Raw genomic sequence first — 22,221 nt, forward strand, 5'->3', positions numbered from 1 at the left:
AGAAATACTCTAACCATAAATTCCTATTTGTGTGAATGGGGATGATGACAACAATCAGTTTAAAAATAAAAAGAAAAATGATTTTATCATTTAATGGCTGCAATGTAGTATAGACTCTAGTGAAGGATATTTGTGTTCTTAAAAAAAAATCTTATCATACTTTGAAATTTTTGCTAATTGTTAATTAAAGAAAGTAAATTTAATTATGGCATGCATTTTCATGGGCCATAAAAAAGAACACACTAGTTACTGAACAATGTAATATTTCAAAATCAAAGAAATGAAGCAATGACTCTCCTAAAGAAAGTATTCCGTAATAATAACTTAAATATTTACTGACCTCAAGTATGGAATCATTGGACATTTCGGCAGAAGAAATAAATTATAGAAATTAAAAATTGAAATGATAGATTATCTGCATTTATCTTTGTGTACTACCGTTGTCCTTGCTTATTTCATTAATTGTACACATAACAATGATAGACCATTACAGTACTTTTCAAAGTTGTCCTTCTTTATTCCATTAATTGTAAACATAACAATGATAAAACATTATAATATATTTTAGGGATAAAAGTCTCTCAAAAAGAATCTGAGTTTCATATCATTGTGGCTAGATGTAGAGCCTTTCTTCCTAATCCTACAAATTCCATGGTGAGTTTTGAGAGGAGACAAACTAATAATATTGCTCATACACTAACAAAGACATCATTATTTAACGCTTGTAACAAGTCTTCTGACAATATTCATACTTGTATCAAAACTTTGATTTGGAATGAAAAGTCCTAATTATATTTCCTATAAAAAAAATGATCAAAATGTCTCTTACATTTTGGAAATCTATTACATGCGTTAGAAGAAAAAACTTAGAGGGAATTTTTTGTTCTAACGAAACTAAATATATACAAAGTTTAAAATAGAACAATAAGTTTATAAATTTCGTGATAACTATCTTTAAAGTGTTACCAATAATTATTTTGATTAGTTGACGGTGAACAAAAACTTTACTATAACCGTAGTTGAGAATTAAATTCAAATTAAAAGACTAAATTCTATTTTTTATTAAAAAAATACCCGTATACATTTTTTTAATTGATAAATTTTGGACCAACCACAACTTGTACCTTTGTTTTGTTTATATATAAAGATGACTAATTCTATATAAGTGAGATTAATTAATATTAAATATTATAATAAATTATCAAAATTAAATATAAAAGTAATAATTTTGAAATAAATTATATAATTTTAACAAATCTTTAATCTTAATAATTCATCGTGTGTGTTGTTATATAATTAATTTTTTGTGATTCTCTATCCTCTTTTCATTGTGCACACTATTTTTGATTATTTTCTGAAAATAAAACTGACATTTTGTTAGAGAATTGCTTCATAGTATTTCTCAATTATTATATGAATTCCAAAGAAGAAAAAACTCGAAGAATTAGAGAGAGGTCAAGTCAATAATAATAATGATGAGTTGAACAAAGGGTGAAAACTGAAAAGGAAATTGAAGTATAACACCAAATTAACCAACGAGTCCAAAAAACCAAACAATTAACAAAACGGCCCCAAAAATAACTTTTATTATATTCGCAAGTCACCCAAAATTTGAAAAGTGATGTTCGCGACCCCTTTTCCCTTTTCCCTCTATTCTCTCCCTTTTGTTGTATTTGTATAGTTCAGTTCTTTCTGTGGTTGCCGACGCAACGTCTCTCGCACTCGCATCGCTCTCACAGAATCACTACCAATGCAAGACATTTTCGGATCAGTTCGCCGATCACTGGTATTCCGCGGTTCGCCGGAGAACGAAGAATCCTCTCTTGGAGTCGGAGGAAGCCTCGTCGATAGGATCAGTTATTGTATCCGAAGTTCCAGAGTCTTCTCCAAACCCTCGACGCCGTCGCCGCCCTCCTTTCCTAAGGACGCTGCTCCTCCGATCCGATGGCGGAAAGGCGAGTTGATCGGTTGCGGCGCCTTTGGCCAAGTCTACGTTGGAATGAATCTCGATTCTGGAGAGCTTCTGGCGGTTAAACAGGTCAATTACTTTCTGAGTTCTTTCTTCGCTTCATCGTTAATTTCCACTTTCTAATTTTATCGTCATTTCGATTTTTTTTTTTAATTTCCTTTTGGAGTTCGGTTTTTAGCTTTTGTTTGTTTCTCCTTTTCGCTTGATTCTTCGGAATTGATTTCGCTGTAGCATGTTTTCTTTTATTTGAACTAATTGTGATTTTAGCTTTATTGCTTAAATTGATTTCGTTTTCTTGTCTGTGTTTTTAGGTCTTGATTGCGGCAAGTAATGCTACGAAGGAGAAGGCACAGGTTCGTTGTTTGATTAAGTTCTATTTGCAACTACTGCTGATTGCATCTACTAAAGCAATTCGATGCCAGTCAATTGTTGTGACTTATAGGTGTTTGATTGTGCCTTTTGCTGTTAGTTGTTTCAATTTATTTTTAACTAAAGGCATCGCACTTGCTTTGTTATATATAGTTTTTTCATCTGAAATATCAAGGTTACTGCAAAACTTGAAGGTGGGGGAAGTAAATCCGTAATTTATGCTTTAAACTAGGGATTGTCTTTGAGTGATGAGAAAACAGTTCCTTTTCACATAATTATGTAAATGCTTTGTTTATTTGTTCTTAAACATGGCATGATTCAGATTTTGGGCTGTTATTATGAGATTTTCATTGAATTAGCGTAGTTCTTATGTGGCTGTTTGATTAATGTTGTCATACCACCAACAGGCTCACATAAAAGAGCTTGAGGAAGAAGTTAAATTACTGAAAGACCTTTCACATCCGAACATTGTTGTGAGTATGATATTTTATTGGTCTAAGATACTCCAAGTCAATTAGTTCACCCGGACTATCTCTTGACTGAATAGTTTTTTATGCTGTAGAGATATTTGGGTACGGTCAGAGAAGAGGACACCCTAAATATTCTCCTGGAGTTTGTTCCTGGTGGATCCATATCATCACTATTGGGGAAGTTTGGGGCTTTCCCTGAGGCTGTAAGTTTTAGTTACCGAGCCACTATACTTTTGTAATTTTATATGCCAAATCAGTTTCACTAATTCATTCAACAGGTAATAAGAACTTACACAAAGCAGCTACTACTTGGACTTGAGTACTTGCACAAAAATGGAATCATGCACAGAGACATTAAGGTGAATTTTATTTCATTGATATGCATGCTATCTTGGTTCTTTACTGGCAGCTGATGTTCAAGTTTTTATTAATTTCAGGGGGCCAATATTCTTGTAGATAATAAAGGATGCATAAAACTTGCAGACTTTGGGGCATCCAAACAAGTTGTTGAGCTGGTAATCTCAGTCTTATCTATAGCTCTACTACTGTGTATGTTGCTTGACCTTTGTGAGGGCTTTTCTGTTTGCAAATTTGTTTAAGCAGTGTTTTTTTTTTTTTTTATAAATAATCCAGGCAACCATTTCTGGTGCCAAGTCCATGAAAGGTACTCCATATTGGATGGCTCCAGAAGTTATTCTCCAGACTGGGCATTGCTTGTAAGGACATTAACCATCTACTCTATAGACATATTTTACTTACAATGTGCTGCTCTATTTTTAATATTCTTTGACATGATTAAAAAACTGGATGTTTCTTCTGGTCAGATATCACTTGGTATTGTAGTTGTGATTGACTGTTTATGATTCTACGTGTTGACCATTCTGTGCAAAAGTTTTGTATATCTAGAGTTGTGTTAGAACTGCCTGCCTTAATTATACAATGATGGTTTCTGTTAGAAATTAGAAATATTTGCTTGGGATATCGAAAGTTAGTTGCAGGAATTTTCAGCAAGACACATGGGCTAACTATGCTTTTTAAAGTTTCTGGTCCCAAGCAATTTGAATCGGAGTATCATTGCTTGCATGTTAGTTTCATTCTCTAGCAGAGATAGTTATATGTTTTATATGAATGACATGTACAAATTCAAGGTCAAGGGTTCTACCTTTCAAATTTTATTAGGAGATTCTTATATACTGTTCTTGTGGCATTGCTTGAGTTTTATTTTGTTTATTTTTTTGTGCTTGTGTATAATATCTTTTGGTAATGATGTTTCATTTGAAGCCAAATAAAGATGTTTTCATATATTGACGCCTTTTCAGCTCTGCTGACATATGGAGTGTGGGTTGTACTGTGATTGAGATGGCCACTGGAAAGCCTCCCTGGAGTCAGCAATACCAACAAGAGGTATCTCTTATTCTGACTCCTTAAATTCTGTTAGAGGTTCTCTCTGGACATCTACTAAAAAAGTGAACTTTCAGGTTGCTGCTCTCTTCCATATAGGGACAACTAAGTCTCATCCGCCAATCCCTGATCATCTATCAGCTGCAGCAAAAGATTTTCTGCTAAAATGTTTGCAGAAGTATGTTACTTTTAATTTTCTCCTGCTTTGCTTGTATCACAATTCACAAATTCCTAATTTTAGTGTGTTTCATTGTGTCAATTATGTTTTGAAGTATATGATGGAAGATTGATCATGCTAAACATTATTGAGTTTTTCTTTTTGGTGGTTGGAGTGGGGGCAGGAAGGGGGTTGGGGGAGAAAGATTCCTCAGCACATTTCTATACTGTCAACTATTTGTCAAAAAAGAGGAGTTTAATGTTCAAGTTGTGTCACTTGTGTGTGTGTGTGTGCGTGTGCGAGTGTGTGTGTGTGTGTGTGAGAGAGAGAGAGAGATAATGTATGCCTTGTATGCTTTCTTTTCAAATGTTCATTATCAGATCACAAAAGTCACATATAAAAATATAATCCTTTTGTAGGGAACCAATTTTGAGGTCATCGGCATCCAAACTGCTGCAGGTGATTCTATGAGCTTTTTCTCTCTAGACTGCGCATATGAAATATATAACATTTTGAGTGGCCATTACTAGTAGTAGTATTTTTCATGAAATATTTCAGTTCTCCCTAAGATTTTAATTTTTTACTGCAGCATCCCTTTGTTACTGGTGAACATATGAATTCTCTTCCTCTGTCATCTAATGTCATGGTATGTAAAATTGAAGTGATATTTAAAATTCTGTTCTATGTATCTTTTATAAACCAATTTTTAAGAAAAAAAATCACTTTCACTTCTGACAGGAAAATTTGGAAGCTTCTTCACCATCATGTGCCCCAAATGCGGAATCCTTGTAAGTGTTAAACATTGGCAGTTATTTCGGTGGAACACTTAAAGAGCTATATTTTTTATGCTAGTGAATGGTAATATGATATTGTTTAACAAACTTTTGTGATTTATGTAGCCTTTGCTGTTCAACGGTAAATCCTCTGGACTTGGGAATTAAACAGTCATGGGGAATGAGCAACGATGATGATATGTGTGTGATTGATGACAAAGAAGAGTTCTCACAGAGTGATGCCAAATACAAATCATTTATGTCAACTAATATCGAGGTGATTGCATTCAAGCCCTTATTGTTTTATTTAATATTAAATTAATGAGTTCTCAGAAACATTTTTTTTAATGTAGAGTTTCAACCCAATGTCTGATCCCTCTGATGATTGGGGGGGGTGTAAATTTGATGCAAGTCCAGAACTGGAAAATAGAGGGGTTAATTTTGGCACTGATGAAAGTTACGTGCCACCTGATCAGTCAGGGGATGATGATAAGGGGCAGAAAGATTTTTCCTTTCCAGGTGTGCCATCTCTGTCAGAGGAAGATGATGAACTCACAGAGTCAAAAATTAAAGCATTTTTGGATGAGAAGGTATTGGCTTCTAGTTGAAATTGAGTTAGTCGTTTTGCTGTAACTTGACCAATATTTTTGTCTCCTAACTGCCGTGTTATAATGATGATTATGCATTTATGACAGGCTCTTGAACTGAAAAAATTGCAGACACCTTTATATGAAGAGTTTTACAATAGTTTAAATACATCTTGTTCTCCCAATGTGATTGAGAGCACCAGTGATGATACTGCTTGTCGAAAATATTTGAAATTACCTCCTAAAAGCAGGTCACCAAGTCGGGTACCAATTAGTACTCCGTCTAAAGCCGTTGATAATTCTGGAAGTCCTGGAAGTAATGGCCGGTCATCATCAACTGTTGGCCATGTAAATAACCATAGTCCACAGGATATTCCAGCATCTTCCCTTAATGAATGGAAAGGACTGATAGCTGACTCTCAGCAGCAGCCCAGTAGCCCAAGGTTGGTTTGTTTTTGCCTTGCTTTGCTTTTCTAAGCATCGATTATTTTCAGAAATATAAAGTAATTGAAGAACTATATGTTGTACTTGCAGTCTAAGCTTTTCTGAGAGACAGAGGAAGTGGAAAGAAGAGCTCGATCAGGAGCTTGAGAGAAAGCGAGGTTAGAAGTCTCTTCTAAGTAAAATGTCTAAGAAGTTCCTGTAATTCCTAATTTTGCAACTGTCATTAATTTTGGTCCTTAGCTTTGGCATGCATTAGTTAATTTGATCCTTGACCTGGTACGTGTCAGTCAATTTAATCGCTATTATCAGGTACTAAATCAATTGATGATCGTTAAATTTAAGTATCAAATTGACTGTTTAGTGTCAATTTCAAGAATTTCATAAACCAGGGATCAAATTGACCGATGATTCTCATTTTAAGGATCAAATCACTTTCTTTTAACTTGTTTTTTTGCTTATCTAGAGTAGCACTAAATTTGACTATTTAATGTAAGCGAGAGGCATGAGGAGAGACTCCAAAGTGGTCACTTTGGTGCATAATTGAAAAATACTTTAGATGATCGAAACATAATATGCTAGCTGAATTTGTATAATTAATTTATTTACTAGTTGCTTGGGCACAAACGTTGCAGAAATGATGCGGCAGGCTGGCATGGGCGGAAAGACATCTTCACCGAAGGATCGAGCTTTAAATCGGCAGAGGGAGAAAACAAGATTTGCTTCTCCCAGTAAATAAGAGAGACTCGTTAGAGCATTCATCCTGCGTTAACTACTGGGATTGCAAACACGTGTTACTGCAGTTTTGTTGGGGTCGTTAATGTTATATATTCATCCAATTTGGCCGTTTTGCCATATGAAAAATCTCATGCTTATCTTGTCCGTGTTGTTGTGCCATGTAAAGCTTTTTATACATGCATTGCTTGAAATTTTTTTTACTTTCCTTTGGGGTTTTGAGAGATGCATGGCGTCAACTTTATGCCCTTTCTGTATTATGAAAATACAAATAATCAGAACTATGTGGCGCAAGATTGCCTATGAATCTGTTGCCACTTGTTTCTCTTTTCCCCCTGCTAATTGTTTCTCAATGGTAATTTGTGGTCTGATTTGTTACTCCTACAGTATGGAATTAATCTCTTGAATATAGCAAACTTAAAATATGATAGCATTAGAACTATAATCTAGAATTGTTAATTTCAACTTTTTTTTTTTATATAGAAACAAAGTTGATTAAGTCATTTTTCTATGAGCGGCACAAAAGAAAATTAAAATTTTATTGGAGGACATTAGCTATGATGTGATTAGATATGACAGAGAACTATGGTGGTGAAAGACATCGGGACATTTGCAATGGGAGTTTCTTAACTATCAGTTTAATTCAAATAAGAATTTTGTACTACTGGAGAACAACTATGTGAGAGTGAGACTCATTTATGGGTTTGCCAACAGAAACAATTAGTTCTCTCTCAAATGTGGGGTTATCTTCTTTCATGCAATAGTTTCACGTTGCTTTCACATTATATTGCAATTTGACATTTTATACAAGAAAGTTTCAATTTGACATCTTTTTGAAGGAGTTTTTAACGTACATACAGTGAAAAACAATATAATTAACGATTAAAATTTTAATTTATAAAATAATTTACATTTCGATAACCCTTTCAATTTTTCTTGTTGTGTTTCGTTTATTTGTTTTCTTAATTTATAAACAAAAATAATTCATTATTAAACTGTCGCAAGGAGAGAATAAAATTATACACTCAACGTGAAGCAGTAAAAAAGATGTAGACCATAGAAAAGGATCTATTTTGGGAGAACAAGACTTGGATCCTCTCTAGCCCAACTCTCTTCAATCTCGATATCTTTATTTAGGTCAAATGTTTTAATTTCGATTAAACTTACTTTTAATATCCAAACTTCAACTTTGATCAATTTAATTTTAAACTTAACTTTAAAAACAGTGGTTATTGTCCCTTCTCAAGAAGAAAATCGTCTGTAAGAAAAGACAAAAATGACTATTTTCTAAAATCCTTAGACTAAATTAATCCAAATTAAAGTAGAAGAATTAACACAAATTTTTATCAAAAGTACAAAGACTAAAAATATGTTTAATTCTTTTTATTTTTTTCATCATCTGTCCTCATTTCTCCATTCACTCTCTCCTTGCTTTTGTTTTTTTAGCTGTAGAGACAAGACATGGGAGTCGGGAGAGGATCTATTTTGAGAAAACAAGACTTTGGATAATTTCTGATACAATTCTCTCTAGTCTCTCTATCTCCCTATTTTTTTCTCCATCATCTACCTTCATTTGTCCACTCTCTCTCTAATTTTTGGCTACATAAAGGATCTATTTTGAGAGAATAGGTTTTCGATCCTCCCCATAACACAACTCTCTCTATGGGTTAGGGGAGTTACACGATTGGAATAAGATGTGAAAGTTGCCTATTGATAGTTAACCAATCCATTACCTTTTTTTGGTAAACCAATCCATTAACTGCATAATTAAAAAAAAGTATTTTTTATCCATTGTAAAGTAAAAAAAAAAAAATCATTTTTACTGGCCTATATACCATTTGGGTAAAAAATCATATTTTCTACTAGTAAAAAAAAATGCAAGTTAAACCATGAGTTTAGGGGCGAAATTAAGCTTATTTAAACATGAGTTTATGTTTATTCAACATGTATGTTTATAAAATAAGTAAAAAAACCAACACGTATAAAAAAAAGGATATTCACACAAACACTCTCTAGGAGCTAGCATTATTTTTTAAGTTAGAAGCTTATTTACTACTCTAAAAAGATAATAAAAACCCTTCAAACTCTTGAGAATTAAGATATTATTGACCTCATCAAAGCTTAAAAAAAAAAAGAGAGTAGCATGTCACTTTGCTGGGCGTTGTTTCAATCCACTTACTAACCCATCGCTTTGCTGTGCCCTTTTCCTGCTCTTCAATGGTGAAACAAATCTTGTTGCCAGCCTTGAAGGAGAGAAAGATCGACATAGTTTTGATGCAACTGATCTCTTTGGAGAACACTTCCTCAAATTTACTACCCCATCACTTTTTTGCACAGTTTTCTTGCTCTTTATTGGTGAAGCTAATAATCTTGTTGCCACTCTAGGAGAGAAAGTTCGAACCCATCTCTTTGTTGGAGAACTCTTCTTGCTCAAACTCAAACTTGTATTTGTAGGTCTTGTGGGTGAAGAAGAAATAAACATAATTGATGGGTTTTTTACTTTGACTTGAACTTTGGAAGCTGCTGAAGGTGGGGACATGATCAAACACTTTTGTTGTGTTCCTATGTTTCTTGATATGACATGAGATTTTGTCTTGCAAAATAGTTGTTGCCTTGAAGAATGTGTAGACAAGAATAAAGGTTTGGGGACAAGCACTGTCTTGTTAGTACTACTGCTAGCACATGCCCTATTTGGCAAACACTTGTTATTATTCTCTTTGTCAAACTCTACTGTTCTTTTTGGAGGAGAAACCTTGAAGTTAATCCTTGAACGAGCCCATTGAGATGGTGGGGTATCAGAAAGTGGTTTAATTTGCTTCTCTTTCCTCCTTCTAGCATTGAGTTGTGTGTTTTCAGTGTCAACTTTCTGGTTTGACCGTTGGGACTGTGGAGTTTTTGGTTCCTTGGTGGCAGTTTTCCTACTAACTGCTGAGACTATTTCGCTGGCAAATTGACTTGCCTTTAAAATTTCTCCAACAGTTTCGCCAACAAGCATTGAAGGCAGTGACATTTGCCTCCATTCTTTACCTGAATAAAGATTACATTTGCAAGTGAAGGGGTAAAATAGATGAATTGCCCTTTTGTTTTTACAGATAAAATAATGAATCATTGTACATTATGGTCGATTCTAAAGTGAAGTAACTAATTTTGGGGTATACCGGTGCGACAATAAAAATAACCGTAGGATATATTAAAAAAATATTGAATGACTGAGATTTAAGAAAGGACACTGGATGAGCAAGCTATTTTGATACATTATTTTTTTTATAAAATATTATTTTTTTTCTTTTTCTTTTTCTATCTTCCAGCTTTACCCTAACCATTCTTCTGCTGCTAGCAATGGCACAAGACCCAACATCAAATTTCATTCAGATTTCCAAACCAAATTCTAAAACTTAATTCATTCTAAATTTTATATTTTAAACAAATTACACATTATCAATCTCACAACAAAAACATTACGCCCCTATGTTGTTGAAAGAACCCAACGTTAACGAAGACATGGCTGCCACCGATTGAAGCCCTTCAAGAGATCAAAGAAGATAGAAAAAAACAAAAAAAAATAATTATTTTTATTTTTTAATGATTTAATATAATTCTTTTTTTCTTACGGTTTTAAATCCACTACTGGTCGTTTCAGGGGTACACGGGTGAGGGAGGGAGAGAATTTTGGACTTCACCCTAGAAGCCACCGTACATTATATTAACTAATGTAGTCCATGAAAAGTAAACTGACTTTATTTTTGACAAAAAGACTACTTCATGGCTAAGAGTATAACTGTATAAAAAAGAGAGAGAGGTAACAAGACCTTCTGAATTTGTTGGCTTAGGAAACTTCCCCGGTGGAGATCTTCTTGGTGCATCATGCTTGATCCTTCAAAACATGTTTATGTTTATGAACAATAGTATAGTTACAAGTAGTAAGATATTTATACTCTTAATCAATAAAAAAACATTCATCATGTGATTTTTAAAATAATTATTATGAAAGTTTAATACCATACTTAATAATACTCAACGAAAAATTATTGGATAATTTGAGACCGTCGTAGTTTCAACTCATCTTTGTATCACACATGTTATTAATTTTTTTTATTGAAAAACTTAAATACATGTTACATAAAAATTGACAGAGACAATAATAATTTCTCATATCTAACACCATACTTAACAATGTTTAATTGGGTGACAATTTCATCTATTCTAATCAAATTTCATTTTTTATAAACTAATCTTAAAATTCAAATAGAATGTAACCAAAACCAAAATTTACCTGACTGATTCTTGCTTGCACCTTAGACTGGTTCGCAGATAACCTCTGGTGCTGCGAGGGCTGAGACTTACCCCTGAGACAACCTTATTTCCACCGGCCACCGTGTACTGAAGTTCTTGTAATCGAACCATGCACTGATCCACCTTCAAGGGCCCACAACAATTCACTGTCAGGGAAACTCGGATTAAAAATATAAGGTTTAATTACTTATTAGTTCTTTATATTTACACTATCTTTACATATAGTTATACTTAAAAACTACTCATTTTACTTCTACACATATTTTTTTTAATCTGTTTAAGTCCTTGCCATTTAAAATTGTCATATAAAATTATATAAATTAAAATGGATTAAAAAGTGTATATATAAGAAATAAAACAAGACAAAAAATACATGCATGTATAGAGATTAAAACGAGTGGTTTTTAAAGATAAGAAGTAAATCGTAAAAATTGAGTAATTAAACCTTAAAATAAACAAAAAGCAAACAAAGAAAGGAGTGGTGCAGGGTGGGGATCTAATTCTAATTTATGAAGTGTCATTAGAGAAAATTAGTAATGTATTTTAGTTACCTTGTTGAGTGTTTCTCTGATTAGAGAACGATTGAGAACAGCTAACATTTTGTTATGCTTTGGTGGGCTTCTAGCAACCATCTTTGGGAAGTGGGTCTCAAAATTTGAAACTCACTCGGATAACTCAGAATCTGAATTTCAGACCTCAAAACTTGTTCTTCCAGATTCCATAGTTTGGCTCCGAAGTGTGAGAATTCAAACTAAACGGTCCCCTCCTTTGCAACGTGTTAGACTATCCACAGGAAACGGTAACGATTATTATTGAACCGTTCTGTTTTCTTTTTAAAAATAACAAATCGCGTTACTGTTTTCAACTCAACGCTTTTATTTGGAAAAACAAAAAAAATCCAAAAACTTAAAAAAATCGTTATAATCTACTTATTCATTGAATACATTTCTTTTTAAAGTCGTTAAATTACAATAATTGATCATTCAAATTATAAAAATTACAACAGCAAAAAATAGTTTTAAAAACTGGCACCATGGATCATTTCAATTCTTAACGTTAGAGATTCTTAAGCTTTTACATGTTTTCAGAAATCAAATTAATTAATAATTATTATTATAAAAATAATTAATAATTATCAAATTTAGAAATTAATAATCATTATAAATTCCAGGAACAAAATCAATTGATTTGACAATGTTACAAATTAAATTTACCAATGAGACTAATTTCAAGAACCATTTTTTTTTTTATGATTGTCAAAGTTAAAGACTAACTTTTTCTTTTCTTTTAATATCACAGATCAAATTGATTGGTGATACTAATTAAAATGACTAAACCCACTAAAGTAATGTTTTACTCTTAAAATTTTGCGTGTATACAAGTAATCCATTGTTTTAATAATAAATGAAATATTGAGAGGTTTTATGATAAAATGGCTAATAGAAACCAAGTCCTGGATTCATATTTCCTTAAAAAATGTCTCATATTTAAACTTTTTCAATGGAAAAAAATATGATTAAAAAATTATTAAGTAATCAATCAAGCTTTTTCGACAAAAATTAATTATTAATAAAACTAATAGGCATGCACACCTATATCATGGTAAAATTGATCAATTAAATTTTGAAGTTGTCTCTTTGACGCTAGTCCGTGAACAGCCGACCGTCCTATTGTAAAAATTGGAGCCTCTTAAAAAATCTACTAAATTCATCAAATTGTTTTAAAGGATCAAAACGGCCCGTTTTGGCTCTCTGTAAAATATTCGTTTGGGCGGGGGCAAATAACCAACCAATTGGTGGAAACGTTGTTATGGAGGGTGCCAAAATGGAAAAATTGAATGGAGTACCTGTGCTAGTTTTATTTTACGGGTTCAAGAGATGCTTGGCATTTAAATCTGCACGAATGAAAAAAAAAAAGCTTGAACTTGTGACACAACAGAAATTTGATTGAACAAGTATTAGAAGTATAATGAACAATGGATATTAAACGAAAATAATTTCAATTTATAAAACCAACAGTAGTAAGACAGACTATCAAAATTGAACTTTTTTTTTCCACTTCTAAGGAATTAATTTATTAGTTCCTTGCATTTGGGTGGATGGCCGAGATGGCAAGAGTGATGAAATCTGCTATTTTTTCAGCCATTTTTCCTATGTTTTAGAAAACAAAGATCATAGCATTTCAGTAGAAAGGCCGAGATGGTATAACCAATGACTTTCTGCTGCTATTTTTCAAGCCCTTCAGCTTGAGAGGAGTCCACACTAAGGGTTTGCGTCTTTGATGCCTAGGGCTGCCGGCAAACTTACTGCTGCTCCTCATCAAAGTTGGTGATGCTGTCTCGACTGAGGTTATAGCTTCTGGCAATGGGGCAAACAACCTTGAATACTGAGTTTCCCTTTGGTTCCTTTTCGGTGATTGCTGAGTGGGGAAACCGAGTGGAGTTCTGACAGGACAAAGTGTAGCTACAGAAACACGCCTCCTTCTAGGCTGAAGGGCCTGTGATGCTGATGGTGGGGGTGGGGGTCTTACAGCTATGGATACCCTCCTTCTTGGTTTCATAAGGTCTTGTGTGTTAATTGAAGTTGTTCTGGCAATGTTTTCCTGTCCATCCATGGAAGAGCTGCATGAGGGCCTTCTCGGTGATTGCTGAGTGGGGGAACGGAGTGGAGTTCTGACAGGACATAGTGTAGCTACAGAAACACGCCTCCTTCTAGGCTGAAGGGTCCGTGATGTTGATGGTGTGGTTGGGGGTCTTACAGCTATGGATACCCCCCTTCTTGGTTTCACAAGGTCTTGTGTGTTAATTGAAGTTGTTCTAGCAATGTTTTCCTGTTCATCCATGGAAGAGCTGCATGAGGGCTTTCTCTCTGGTGGTGGAGGTAAAATGTTAGTAATTCTTCTAAGTGGCAGTCTTGGATCGAGCGGTGGCTTCTTCATGATTTTCCGAGCAGCTATTGACTCCGACATTGTTGAAGGTTGAGCTGAAACTGCTGCAAGTGATTTACTTTCTTGTTTCAGTCTCATTTTTCTCTCCTCTGTCACCTGGTTCTCAAGATCCCGAACCTTTGAAAATTCAACGATACCTTCGGTGAGTTATATTTCCAAAATGAATGCATTAATAATAGCATCTAAATAAAAAGAGACAAGTGTAAAGGTTTGTGCCTTCTCTTGAAGATTTCGGCACATGAGTTCTCTTGTAGTAAGTCTCATTTGCATTGCCTGCAAGTTATCTTGTAATTTTCTAGTTTCCTTCTCATCATGTTTGACCTTCTCTACCTATTTGTGATCAAATTCCCAGATTTAAGAATTAAAAATCAGATTTATTAAACAAAGCTTCTCTTGTTCTTAATAATAGCACAATTAGACTCTAGCATACCATTTGCTTGTACTTATTCAGTTCAGTAAGGTCCGTTTGCTTGCGGGCTGGGCCACTCTCAATTCCTCGTACACGTGTGGCAAAATTCAGAGAACAAAGTGTCTCTGTTAAGTCTGCTGCACCTGGACTTATCTGGACAAACATTAATGTTTTGCAATCACCTCCTGCATTTCAAATTTTCAATCCCAGATCAACATCATAAATAATGAAAAAAAAAGAAGAGAAAATGCACTCACCAACAGACCTTTTAAATAATAAAATAGCTACGAAGTTGCAATCTAATGAATGCTTTTTAATCCAAGACATAACAACATCACTTATAAAGAGCGCTTGAATTAAAATGTAAATAAAACAATTGAGGAGCATCAGGCTGTGAAATGAATCCTCACCTAAAGAGCTCTGGAGTATATGGGTGAGCTTTGAGTTCCTATTTGAAAAAGAAAAAGAAAAAGAAAAAGAAAACTAGTGAGAAAAAGAATGATTATGTAGAGGATATTATATGTTGAGAGATGAGAGAATTACCTGTAAGGTATGTGGGCTGATTTGGATGCAAGAGCTGAAATAACATCACCAAGTGCTGATAGAGACTTGTTTATGAATTGAGATTCCTTCAGTCTTTCTCCTTCAGCTTCAGTTTTCCCCACACGTTCACTGCCAGCTAAATCTACTAGCCAAAGGTGACTCCTTGTTTTCTGGCCATTGATTAAATTCTCCCCTAAAACAGTCACTCGCAACAAACTGCATGTTAAACAAAACCACATCTTTGTCATCATCAATGGTGAACGATTAATATCCATTTGCCAGCTTGTCCAATAATTTCACTCAAATTATTCAACACATTTACTGATGCATAGAATTATGCCTCATCCAACTTTAGAATAGTATACACACAAATATAGTTTATCTAAAATAAGCAAGACATACCAATGAGAACGACTGCTAAGCTCATTAGCACTAGTGGATCCAACAGATCGGGCTTGGTTTCCAGACTTCAGCTTTTCCCACACATCCACTGTTCCATAAACACGAGCTTCAATAAGTCCTGGGACTTCTTGGGTTCCATCTACAGCTTGCTTTATCTCCAACCTACATTTTATCAGATAAAGCTTACAATTTGTTCTTCACATCAGTAATAACACTTGAGAAACATTTAAAACGTCAAAGTTTCATGCTTAATTGGATTGAAAAGGAGGGGGAAGAAAGGTTTGAGATTATGACAAAATGTTAATGGGTTTTACTGTATATGCATTTTCAACTATGCTACCATAGAAGACAGGTGCAGAGATAATCAATTAAAGTCATAAGGTCTTTTAGTAAAGTTATTAGGTTCCACCAAAAGTCATGGTTAATTTTATCAGCATCTCTACCTTGCAAAGCAATATGCGTTTGGCACTCAGATTTTATTACATTAGCATCATGTGCAACAGTGTAAAAGTGAAAGCATTATTTCATTATAAAGCTTATCAAAGTATAGCTGAAGTTGAATGAAAACTCACTTCTTAGTAGGTTCAACTGAATTTTCCACCAAAAGATCTCTTATCTTCTCATTGTAAACCTCTAACATGCTAACAAACAATTCATATTTTATTACATCATTTCTCTCTTCAGATATTCGAAATAATTCCTCCAGGGTTCTATAGTTAACTCCCCTATGCTGAGGTGTTCCCTCCATAGTAAAGGTCTTGCCAGTTCCAGTTTGACCATATGCAAAAATGCAAACATTATACCCATCTAACACAGATGTGACGATAGGTATTGTTTGTTCGAAAACAGTCTCTGCACAATAAAATAATCGACACACTATTAATCATTAACCAACAAAAGAAAGAAAATTTCTCAACTGAAACTTAACCACCAAAAAGTTTTAATTTCTTATGTACCTTGGTTATCTTCAGGTCTGAATACATAATCAAATTTGAAGTGCTTTTTTGAAGAATCAGAGCAAATGACTTGGAGCTCATCAGAAGATGACTCAAAATTGACAACAGATACTGCTGATCCATTTGCAATTTCACTTTCATTTAGTGGTCTGCATCTACAGAAAACTCTGATATTTCCCTTTAGTTCAATCACTTCATTGTAAAGCCGCCTACGCTCAGAGGACTCCTCTACGTACTTTCTTTTCAACACTTCATATTCAGCACCTAGTGACAGATAAAAAAGATGAAAATCTAGTATAAAGTAATCACATGGAACCAGATATTATTATTCAATTTTAGGTTAGAGCCTTACCAAGAAGCTGAACAGACTTTAAAACATCTAGGCCTGGAAATGACTCAGTTGTGAGTTTCACTTGATTAGATAGGGCTACATGTTGTTTCTTCAAATTCTGATACATGAACCATATAAACCAACATCAACAAAAGCAATGATACAGAAGGAATTTGATTAGAAGTGATACTCCGAAGGATTTTGATTCTTTTGTTTGACCAAGCCATCAACCAACATTTAAAATTTACCTGAATTTTAGTACTCAAGTCAAGGATTTTCTTCAATATTGGGAGTGTATGATCCTCACGAGGAGAACATTCATGGATTCCATTGGGTATACTACTCTCATCCATATTGTCAGAGGTCTCATTGTTCAGTTGTGCTAATACATTATCTGCTGATATACCAAAATCCAAATAATCAGAGGGCAGAGGCAACATCGTAACCAGCTTTGTAAGATAAGAATCTTTTACTTCCTTAATTTTTTGGATAAATCAAATCTAAACCCCAAATCACATTCTCTATTTAAAGTATATTAGGTTTGAAATTTTGTTTGCACAAAATGAATGCCTATTTAAAACAGAAACTAATTTGGAAAATTAGAACAAGAAGATTCAATAATTCACATTTGCATTCCAGAATCGATTATAATAACAGTAATAATAATAAAATAGAAATTTATAAGGAGAAGATAGAGAACTGTTGCAGAGAAATAATCTCGTAGAATCAGTGTCTGTATACAAGATCTTACAAAAGCATTAAGTGGATATGAAGAAGGAGAAAAACCTGTTTCATCACAAGCTTCAGTTGATACGCTTGGCTGTGACTCTGAAATTAAACAAATAATCCAATAATTATGATTTTCCCAAACTTAAAAAAAAAAAAAAAAAACCTATATAACAAATAAAAGAATGGAAACCTGATGACGGCTTCAAATTGCAATTAATACCGAATCGATTGAACTTTTCTGTAAGCATCTTAATGATTTGATCTACAAGAATATTTACAGCAATTGTTAAATTTCCTCGAAGACAAAGCGAAATAAGAAGAAAGAAGGAAATGAAGGAAAGAGCGAGTACCGTCCATGACAACGTAGATTTTGAAGAAGAAGAAGAAGAGATGAGATTTCGCTGACGAATTCAGAGAGAGTGGGAGAGATTTTGCTTACGAAGGAACACCGTTTTAGCGAGAGGTATTTAGCTGTTGAATGGTTAAAGCAAAAATGAGAGTTTGAATTTTGGGATCGGACACTGAAAGCAGCTATCATGCAACGGCTACTCATACATACTAACAAATAATATGGGCCGGGCCGGGCCAGGCCTCTTATTGAATGCTAATGGACAACATCCCACACCCCCTACGGCAATTTAATGACTGTTGCTTTCTGCAGTCCTACTATTGGCTTCTTACACTTCTATTATGGAAAATTCATTCTGAAATATAATTTGTATTTCAGAATGGGTTTTTCCATAATGCAATGATAATTGCAAGAAGCAATAGTGGAAGTGTAAGAAGTTCTATCCCAATTTAATTTGCAATTTTTCTTTCCCCTCTTTGCATCTCTGTATTTTTCTTTATTTTTTTTATCAAAAATATTTTTGCCGAAAAATAACTTTTAGAACTTATATTTAACAATATATAAATGTCCAGAATTTATTTTTCATAATTTAGCTTTATAACCTTTCGAAAACAAAATTCTAAAATGCCTATAAAATTAATTCCATTCTAGAATTTAGTTTCCAAAATAATGTTGTAAAAATATAACAATTTTGGAAATTAAATTCCAGATTTGGTTTTATTTTAACTTTTGTTGCTGGATATTATACAAATAATTTTTTTTTTAGTTACTATAATTACTTGAGACATAAAAATTTATTGGAACACTATTTTCTATCTCCATTAAAGTGATTTTATAAAGATAAATTTATTGAGATATATAACATATCATTAGGTGTGGTCTATATATAATTTGTAGATATCATAAGTTTTATTTATTTCTATTCTTATGATGTCAAAATAGAAATAAGTAAGTCGTAACTTTTGTGAATGAGTATAATTGTGAATAGATATAAGGTTTAAAAGATATAACTCTTCATGAAAGAGTACTTGCTTGTTGTAAAAATAGTTATGGTCCTCAAATCATATGCATCAATTTTCTTTCCTAACTACCATCAATAAAGAAGATCAACACAATTATTTCTTCCTCAAACAATCATCCATGGATATGGATATGGATATGCTTCCACGTCAATCGCAATTTTATATTATTGATGATTTAACATAAAAGTTCAAGTGATGTTTATCATAATTCTAGTTTCTCATCTCACATGGTCTAACATTACATACTTATGAATTATGATAAACTTGAACGTCATTTTAATTATTTCTCTTGCCTTTTGCTTTTTTTGAGCTGGCTGAGACTTTATTTTGTATCCCATGTATCTCCCGGAGAGTCAGAGACTAATTCCAACTAGTCTAAAGGATATAGGAAAGACAGGTCGTGCCTCCTCTCTCATTCTCTTAACAGCAAAAAAGAAAATAAATATCAATTGACACTACATATGGTTTTGCCAGACATTTGTTTCCAAAGTCCAAATGCATGCATTTAAAAAGAGAACAAAAAAAGGAAGCAGTCAAGCAGAAATGATACGAAGACATCTAATTTGTCATCGGTTAGATTAACTTGTTTATACATGAAAAACAGGCATGTTGCATAGCAATTCTGCATGATATGTTGCATTACACAAACTTGCCACCTTGTCATGAAATGACACCCCTAGCAGCTCCCCTATCCTTACTAAAATCATAAAAGAAAGATACAATAAATGAGATATAAAATGAAAAATATATATATACATAGACATGGCAATGGGGCGGGACGGGTACGAGTATTGTCTCCCCAATCCCTTACTCCGACTTCCCAACATATCCCCATACCCGTATCCGATACCCGACGGGTATAAGTTTATTGTCCCATCCCGATACCCGTCGGGTACCCGTCGGGTATTGGATATCCCCGACCCCATCCCATACACCATTCAAATTAGAAAAATATTTTTTTTTGTAAAAAAAATATTAAAAATTTGATTTTAGAAAAAATAAATTGATTGTTAAACATTTATTTTTAACTACTTATATATCAATAAATTTATTATAGTGCGTATGTCTACAAAAATAGTTAAGAAAATAATATTAAATTATGTAAAAATTCTAAAATAAAATTAATTAGTAATAAAAATTCTATGCCTTTTGATTAAATTATGCAAAAATTCTAAAGATTTTAAGTGGCGGGGCGGGTTCGGGACGGGTCTAATAATCTCATACCTGTACCCGTACCCGACTTTTGTTTATCGGGGAAAACCCGAACCCATACCCGATTAACTCGGATATTACCCGTCAAAGTCGGGACGAATTCGGGCGGGTACCCATGAATACGGGTTTTCTTGCCATGTCTATATATGCATATCCGAAACTGTATGTAGCTTATATTCTTGGCGTATGTTTCAGAGAAATTAGGTATAAGGCTTCTATGAGCATCTGATATCTAGCAACTGGTAGTGTATTGTAAACCATGTCCCACCAATTTCAGTGCTATTGACTAGGGACAGTATATGGGCAGGGTTGCTATCCAAATGTTAAAAACAATCCACATGTTTGCTTGAAGATTTGGGTTGCTGCTTCTTTGTTTTTTGATATCGGTTATTCTCAAACTTAGCGTTAGTTATAAGTGAATAGAGGCATAGAGCAAGTCGGCCTCAGCTGATGTATCATAGGGTACTTCCAGTATACTGCAACATCAACCAAATGGAAACAAGAAATAAAAAGAATGTATATAATAAACTCCAGATTCTATATAGCATTTCAACGAAATTACCACAGGAATTGAGGCATTTTATATGCTATAGAAGATTAATGGGAAACCAGGCTAGCTTGTATCCTTTTAGTTTTATACGAGAAATAATACATCAACAGCCGGAATTGCTAATCTGATAAATTATCCTGCATCAGAAAATGATGTTGTATTAGCATCTCTGTTAAGGACCTGAATGAATGAAGTAATAATAACAATAATAGTTGATATCGGCGGCGGAGCAGTGAGGGTCCAGAGGACCATCTCTCAGACTGCAACTCGCTCTTGCCTTCTTCTTCTTAGCAAACACCGCAAAACTGCGACTTCCAAATTAATTAAGCTCATCATTGCTACTCTTTTCTGTGCTTCTTCGTATTGCACTTACTCTTTTTATTTTCTTACTGTTATAAATTAATTAAGTAATTAAACTTTGACTTGACCCCTTTATTCATTATATTTCTGCAGTTGCTCACATTTTATATTTAATTATAAGCTCCACGTTTTAGTCTAATACAAATGAAGTTAGTTTATTGTAATGATAATTTTTTAACACCTCTAAAAAATGAATATTTCTCTAAGACTAATTATTTCTGTACCCCTCTGATCCCTCGGTTGGTCGCTTTATCTTTTTATGTTGTTAATCTTCCATCCATGCCCGTATAATCAAACAGGCTGTTCGCAGACCGAGAGAAGAGAGCTCAAATCTGCATGGTTGAGGGCAGATTTTGAGGTTGCAGGAAATGGGTTTTGAGAAGTTGGTGGGTTCTTCATGATGGAAGGTATATTGAGAGAATCCATCCATGAAGGAAGATGAGCATTGAATTTCCATCTGGATTTCATCCATGAAAGGGAAAACAGGGAGGCTGATGGGGCGGGGAGGACCCTATTTCACAGACTAATTCTAAACCTAAGGATAAGTAAAAGGTTTATGCTCCGGTGCCTTTGCCTTTTGGTATTTTTTTAAATTATTATATTTGTTAAACAATAGATATTTATTTTCCAATAAAGAAGAGGAAGGATGTAAAAGAGTAATGAATATCATGGATTGTTAGGTCACAAAGGAGTGGTGGATCAACTTGACCTAATTCACCCTAACAATAGGTTAGGTTGGATTTGTTTGGGTTAAAAATCTCAATTCAACCCAACTTTGATGAGTTGTGAGTTGAGTTTGATTGGCCTCCTGAATAAAGAAATATTTAATTAAACAATCCATCAAATAAAATTAAAAACTTAACTTGATGAGTCTGTTCAATCGGATTATGCAGGTTGAAAAATTAAATCACACAATCCAAAGAAAGTTGTTTTGGCAAGTTAAATGAGTTCACTTGTCAAATTTAATTTGTTTTGACATCTATAACCAACATGAGACTATAACTTTATTGTGTGCCTTATAATCCACACAAAACACCCATCTTTCGTATATATTTTTTCTTAATAAAAATAATAGGACTTGAGTAAGGGCTGATACTAGGTTGTATGACGCTAACAGCTACCAAGTCATTAATTATTTATTCCATCTCACACCTTTTCGATAATAGGGATAGTTGTACTGTCACATAGGTATTTTAGCCACTTCCTTTAGTATAATA

General features: G+C 33.8%; 3 protein-coding genes across 4 annotated transcripts; 1 reads left to right on the forward strand and 2 right to left on the reverse strand.

The window, feature by feature from the left end:
• Positions 1-1,622: 1,622 nt before the first annotated feature.
• LOC100807537 (mitogen-activated protein kinase kinase kinase NPK1) lies at positions 1,623-7,244 on the forward strand. Its single transcript, XM_003553676.5, has 17 exons — positions 1,623-2,038; positions 2,281-2,322; positions 2,746-2,811; positions 2,901-3,011; positions 3,087-3,167; positions 3,246-3,323; positions 3,442-3,524; positions 4,128-4,212; positions 4,287-4,387; positions 4,786-4,825; positions 4,956-5,012; positions 5,105-5,154; positions 5,266-5,416; positions 5,493-5,729; positions 5,835-6,169; positions 6,261-6,328; positions 6,803-7,244. The coding sequence occupies exons 1-17, from the start codon at positions 1,751-1,753 to the stop codon at positions 6,904-6,906; spliced, it is 1,977 nt and encodes a 658-aa protein (XP_003553724.1). The 5' UTR covers positions 1,623-1,750; the 3' UTR covers positions 6,907-7,244.
• A 1,654-nt stretch (positions 7,245-8,898) lies between these two features.
• Positions 8,899-11,971, reverse strand: LOC100808071 (microtubule-binding protein TANGLED). The gene is made up of 4 exons (XM_014771470.3): positions 11,747-11,971; positions 11,176-11,318; positions 10,712-10,776; positions 8,899-9,929 (listed from the first exon to the last, which is right to left on the reverse strand). The coding sequence occupies exons 1-4, from the start codon at positions 11,825-11,827 to the stop codon at positions 9,049-9,051; spliced, it is 1,170 nt and encodes a 389-aa protein (XP_014626956.1). The 5' UTR covers positions 11,828-11,971; the 3' UTR covers positions 8,899-9,048.
• Positions 11,972-13,121: 1,150 nt separating this feature from the next.
• On the reverse strand, positions 13,122-18,047 carry LOC100808603 (kinesin-like protein KIN-14S). Of its 2 annotated transcripts, none has more exons than XM_006604757.3 (13): positions 17,862-18,047; positions 17,702-17,773; positions 17,569-17,610; positions 17,031-17,176; positions 16,804-16,900; positions 16,452-16,715; positions 16,068-16,347; positions 15,496-15,657; positions 15,094-15,309; positions 14,961-14,998; positions 14,572-14,735; positions 14,358-14,471; positions 13,122-14,258 (listed from the first exon to the last, which is right to left on the reverse strand). In XM_006604757.3, the coding sequence occupies exons 1-13, from the start codon at positions 17,866-17,868 to the stop codon at positions 13,377-13,379; spliced, it is 2,484 nt and encodes an 827-aa protein (XP_006604820.1). In that variant the 5' UTR covers positions 17,869-18,047; the 3' UTR covers positions 13,122-13,376. The 2 variants fall into 2 exon arrangements, with proteins under 2 accessions (XP_006604820.1, XP_006604819.1); XM_006604756.3 differs by having other exon boundaries at positions 17,031-17,179.
• Positions 18,048-22,221: the final 4,174 nt, after the last annotated feature.

Source organism: Glycine max, chromosome 19 (genome assembly GCF_000004515.6).
Source record: "Glycine max cultivar Williams 82 chromosome 19, Glycine_max_v4.0, whole genome shotgun sequence".
NCBI classification, from domain to species: Eukaryota; Viridiplantae; Streptophyta; class Magnoliopsida; order Fabales; family Fabaceae; genus Glycine; species Glycine max.